The sequence below is a fragment of the Curcuma longa genome, chromosome 2, assembly GCF_044706935.1.
Source record: "Curcuma longa cultivar G26 ecotype Majalengka, Jawa Barat chromosome 2, ITB_CL_G26_1.1, whole genome shotgun sequence".
In the NCBI taxonomy this organism is placed as follows: Eukaryota; Viridiplantae; Streptophyta; class Magnoliopsida; order Zingiberales; family Zingiberaceae; genus Curcuma; species Curcuma longa.
Window position 1 is genome coordinate 13,787,148 of NC_133862.1, and position 5,699 is coordinate 13,792,846.

Below are 5,699 nucleotides of genomic sequence, written 5' to 3' on the forward strand. Positions count from 1 at the left end.
AATCACCAAGGCCGAGATGTCATGGTTGAGTTGCTGAGGCCAAGATATCATGGATGAGTTGTAGATGTTGAAATATATCATGGCTAAGTTGTCGAGGTTGAGATGTCATGGCTGAGTCTAGAAAGGTTGATACCGAGGTCTGCATTGGCTATATGCATGTAACTAAGTTATTTATTGTTGGGCTGACAAGGTAGTTAGGAAGACTCGACACTTAACATCATCTGTATGTTGATGCAGCAGTGAAGCATTATTGAAGCAGCATAGATGATCTTCAGGACCTAACGACCCCATGGTGAGGCAACTCTTGTTCGAGGACTCCTTTAGAGAGGCATTCCTAGAACACCTTCCTCATTGGAGGCTAGAGCTTTTCCCTTTACGGTCGCTAGGAGGCGTCTCTTCTACTTGTGACTCATGTGAACCTTCACCCGGGAGGGTTGCACCCTTGTTGATTGAAACCCTCGCTGACAGAGCCCCCACAAAAGGTGGTGGCAACTTATCTAGAGGATGGGGCGCACTTGCTAAGTGAGGAGGGGCTTCCACTAGAGGTGGTTGCAGGAGCAGGCGTTTTCGCAATGCTTCTTGTACCACCTTAAAGACCAGTTGATTAAGATCTTCTTGTGTCATGGCCACTACTTCGTCGTGACTTCTTTCTCAGACGAAGTCTTAGTTATCAGTAGTTCTTCTAGTGTTAACCATCGTAGTGTCTCAGCTCAAAGTTTTCCTAGACAATACTAATTTATTCCAGTCAAATACCATGGATGGTCAAACCATCAGTCAATAAACGATCCGACGTGCGCACTCCCTGAAGATCGTCGATGAGGAGAGTGAGGAGGACTTGAAATGCACTTCAATGGAAAATTAGATTAGCACTGGGGAGATCCTAACAGGCCACTTCGACACTTAAGTTAAAATTTGATTGAAGTATAAAGCTAAAGCAGGAAAAAGAAGTAGAGAGAGAGAGAGAGCTCGATGGAGCTGACAAGAGTGTGTGAGCAACAGTTCGGCTAGACCTAAGTCCTTTTTATGCCGGGTCAGATTTTCTTCAAGTTACATCTGATCTATTTTGACTTTGACTAACAGCTCAGTACGATTTTTGACCACACGGGACATATAGATTCCCAATGCATCTATAGCAAAAGATGGAAAGTGACTTGACAGTATAGTATCCCAACAAGAACAACTATAAAACTGAAGACAGGTTAATTTGGCAAATGGATGCTTTGTTTTCTTAATACCATTTGAAGGTACAATTGGTTTTAGCACACATTACTTAACATGGATTCCCACATTCATTTTATAGTTTTTTTTTCTTCTTCTGTTTATATCAATGAGAATGACAAGAAAGACTAAAGTACCATTGTTCTTATTTATTTAATATTACTTCTGCTTATATCAAGTAACCCTAAACCTGAAGTCCTATTTCTCTGCCATAGTGGCTTCGATGTAGTGATGATATTAGAAAACATGGAGTTTATATTAGGTTGAGCTCCAAAGCAATAATTATTTTCAGAAGACTAGTTGGCCCTTGTTTGCTAGTTCATTCTCGTTCATAAGCCCATTGAGTTCGATGTCGACGTCCATTTATTAGATTTTTCCCCCCATTGATCTCCAGAACAAGTCAAAAGAGAGCCATAAACAAAGAGGTACTAGTAGTGCAATATAGCCATTCCTTTGATTCAACTTGTGCCATTACAAATCTACAGGATCGATGTCAACTAAAGCAAAACATAGTTACTGATTCCATGAAGTCACAACCATATTTACCAGTAATCCAACTGCTTGTTAGCATTAGCAACAGTTGAACAGGCACTTGAGCACGTCAGAATGCTGCAATAAGAACCATGTCTCAACTTAATCACCACTCGGAGTTCAGAGATTGCATGCGGAAGAAACTTCAGAGTCAGATCGAGGGTTGCAAGCAAACATCAGCACAAGGCAATGGCTTGGTCAGCCGCAGTAGGCTTCACGAAGCAGAATTTTGCTGGTTCATATAGCCCGCGAACAGACAAGACTGTATTGCTATAGAGGCGCTGCAGTAACAAGTCGAGGGCTTCACGCATCCAATCGTATCGACAAAGTTTATACGCATCCGCCACAGTCACCTGTTCAAAGACCAGTGGTTTTAGAACCGGCAAACTTCTGTATTGTTGTTTTTGATAGCTTATTACTGGAGAGGGGGAAAAAAAAGCACTTACCCACTTCCTGCCATGTACTTGTTGCTCAGGCCAGTAGTCGAGTTCTTCTGTTACCTTGAGAGCAAACATGTATCCTTTACAACCTCCTTCCTGGCTGCAACTGACTTGACTGCTCTTGCTTCTAAATACCCATTGACCAAGCTCAATTTCCTGAACATAAAAGATAAAATCCCATATGAGCATCACAAACAATTGAACAAAATATATAACAAATAGTTAAATCTAGGCTGATTAGTGCTCAGAAATACACCCACTATCAGAATTATTTATTTATTTTTGTCAATTTGTGGATTTGAATGATTTAATTATATACACATGCCAAGTTGGAGATAGCTACAAACTATTTAATTTAGTCGGCAATGCTCAATAATGATCGATACTAGACTAAACTGCTGGGAAGTTGCTTAGTTTTGGTAATTGATGTGATGTTTTGCGCATGTTAGCTCCTTAGAAGATTTATTGACAAGTATGCATCTTTTAGACAGAGAATACGTGGGACTGAAACTATATGAGCATCACTAGCAGAAGATCACATGTGAGATGCAGTTGGAGGCAGGCAAACAAGAGACATATCACATGAAAAGTAGGTGTGCAGGAACAAAGATGAGTGATAATTGAAGTTCCTCTGATTAAAAAAAGAGAGAAGACTAATTGTTGAGGACAAGCTTGTTGGCAATGAAAACGACCACAAATCTAAATTTTTTTTATCTGCATAAATCAGTATAGATCCCTTTTTTTCAATTAGCACTACTTTTCATGAAACGCAAGCTTTGCTAATAAAACCATGTCTTCTGCTCGAATTGAAAGAAGAGTTCAAAGATATATTGACGCACAAGGCACGGTGAGAAAAACTAGAAAACACATCTTTTTTAGATAGTAAACAGATTGGAATAGCTTTGTTTGCATATATCATTCAATCAACACAAATACTCACTCACCTGTAGTATTCCCCTAACTCCTGCTTCCTCGAGAGCCTCTCGGCATGCTGCTTCGCTTGCAGTCTCATCTTTCTCCCAGCCACCCTACACCAGAGTTTCAATCGGTTCAGTAACCATGAATAGCCCCACTCTAGACATCAAGTTAATAAGCAGTACTGTTTACCTTTGGAAACACAAAATCATGCCGACCAGGTGAACTGATCATGAGAACTTCAAGATTGTTAATCACATCATGAGATTCAATATCTGCTTCCTCATTTATCTTGTAAGGAATGCATCTGAAAGACAAAATATGAACTCGGATAAGAAACACAGAAAAAAAATTAAAAAGAAATCAGAATCTAGATGTGATTTAGCCATGATTATGTTATTTTTGGTTTTTAGCAACATTACAATGGGGATAAGATTGTACATCATGTGGACAAGCTACCAAACACTCAACAGTGACAAAGGCTCCCTTATGAGGCAACAACAGACAACAAACCGTTGTTATCTAATCTCACAGAGAGATAAAGAACGACTTAGAATTATGCAATTATTTCTGAATTTTATCAGGTTGAAGTTTTCTATCAAGAACTGAAAACTATCAGACTTTGGAGAAGGAAAAGAAATATACCCAGCAACAAGCCGGAGATGATCCTCATAACGCTGCAGGTCGCGACCCTTCCGAGCCACCAGAGGGGACGTCATGATTCAGCAACTGAAAGCGTGCAACTTTAAGGCGGAGAAATAGAGATAAGAAATGGCAAAAGATATCGACGAGATCTAGAACACTCACCAGGATTTAGAAAATGGTTTTAGGTGAAGAGGAAGATGCCTTATAAAACCTATGCAGAAAGCACTCCTCTTTTACAAAGCTTACAACTTTCTTAGTCGATCGTTCTTCCTCTCTCGAACTGCTCACTGATTGAAGCCTGCTGCTGCTGATCTTGTTACTTTATGCTGCGCCGCGCCGTATTTAATGTCGATGGGGTCAAGTAAACGGCCAAGATCAAATTTTTCGCAATTAAAAACTCGGACTTTTTAAAAGTCTAGCACAAACCAACACCGACGATTGCGAAAGACCGGAAACGGTATCACAGAACCCAAGTTGGGAGCTACGAGAAGAAGAAGAAGAAGAAGATGGTGAGACGGCAAAGGCGCGATGGGATTCGAAAACAAAAGGAGCCGCAATCCTCCGCTTTCCCAAATTCAATAAAAACAGAGGGTAGAAAAATGCTTCTATTTTTCTTATCATCAAAGTATACTCTTATCTTATATTTTAAACATATATTAATTTTAATATTATTATAACAATTATATCTGAAAAAGACAACAATTATAATCATGATCATATATCATATAAATAATTATATGGCTAGTACGTATAGTTTTAATTATTATAATAAAATTGAAATAATTTGGATCTAATTGAGATTGATTTAATTATAAATAAGTATTTTTATTAAATTAATAAAAAATATTTTAATATAATAATATTCTATATATAATAATTTTAAACACATTTAGTTTGAAAATATTTTTTAAATAAAAAATAAGTTGAAATATCTAAATAGTATTTGTTTTCTAAAATAAAATTTTATTTTAATAATAATAATACAAATAAGAAGTGTGTTTTTTTTTTATTTTTATCCTAAACTAATCATCAATTTTGTAATCAGGAAAAGGAAAAGGATTAAAAGGAGCCTCTTATTTTTTATTATACCCATTTAAAAAATTTATTAAAATGACACCTTTTTCATAACTATGACGGATAATTTTGATAAGCCCTCACCGGCTGGCTTAGATGGTTTCGATATAAAAGTTATCATAATAAGATCTAGCTATTGATTCTCAATGGATGTGAAATATCCCGTTAGATACCTTATCCTCCCATATAGTATGGGTTATTGATACCCTCCCTTTCATATAGTTTGGGCATGCTAAGGTGGCCTCTGGGGCATAGATGAGTTGGTTACGACGCAGCAGACTTGCAGAAAGGACAAGGCGAATAGCGAAGCCAGGCAATACCTTCCTACGTCGTGACCAACTGCACTTTCTCGATTTACCTCCTCACAGATGGTCGTGAGACCGACCGTGTGGGGCCGCTAAGGTGGCGGATCCACCTTTTTCAGAAAAAAAGGGCATGCTAAGGTGAATCTCGATGAAGTCGAGCAATATCCTCTTTTGTCGTGATCAACTGCATCGATTTATCTCCTTACAGATGGTCATGAGACCGACCGTATGGAACAGTTGAAATAGCGGATTCTACCTTTTTACAAAAGAAAAGGATATGCTAAGGGGTCTCCGAGTGAGGGTACGATCTTCTGTCACAATGAATTAATTATAACATAATAGTGGCCTTAGGTGCTAGTTGAAATTATTTTTATTAAATTTAAATAATTTTAAGAAAGTTAAAAAAAGAATTATAATAAAATAACATTTTATATATAATAATTTTAATTAAGTTAGTGTAATTTTATTCATTATAACCGTTTCATATAAAGCTATCAATTTGGATCAGATTGATCTTATTACATCAAATAATTTAAATAGGCCGGTTAAATTAAAATTTTATCAATTCATT

General features: G+C 37.4%; 1 protein-coding gene across 1 annotated transcript; it reads right to left on the reverse strand.

Annotated features, from left to right (window-relative positions):
• Positions 1-1,711: 1,711 nt before the first annotated feature.
• Positions 1,712-4,331, reverse strand: LOC141821089 (nudix hydrolase 12, mitochondrial-like). Its single transcript, XM_074708455.1, has 6 exons — positions 3,912-4,331; positions 3,750-3,833; positions 3,297-3,411; positions 3,134-3,217; positions 2,196-2,345; positions 1,712-2,102 (listed from the first exon to the last, which is right to left on the reverse strand). Exons 2-6 carry the CDS (start codon positions 3,821-3,823, stop codon positions 1,926-1,928), a joined length of 600 nt encoding a protein of 199 aa, XP_074564556.1. The 5' UTR covers positions 3,824-3,833; positions 3,912-4,331; the 3' UTR covers positions 1,712-1,925.
• Between the last annotated feature and the right edge of the window lie 1,368 nt (positions 4,332-5,699).

What these genes read in the sequence shown, in the direction of transcription:
- LOC141821089 (XM_074708455.1), bottom strand. Translation starts at nt 3,823, where the DNA reads ATGACGTCCCCTCTGGTGGCTCGGAAGGGTCGCGACCTGCAGCGTTAT. An exon ending in GAGTTAGGGGAATACTACAG is followed by an intron (nt 2,346 to 3,133) that starts GTGAGTGAGTAT and finishes TTTTATGTTCAG; the next exon opens with GAAATTGAGCTTGGTCAATG. An exon ending in AAGTACATGGCAGGAAGTGG is followed by an intron (nt 2,103 to 2,195) that starts GTAAGTGCTTTT and finishes GTCTTTGAACAG; the next exon opens with GTGACTGTGGCGGATGCGTA.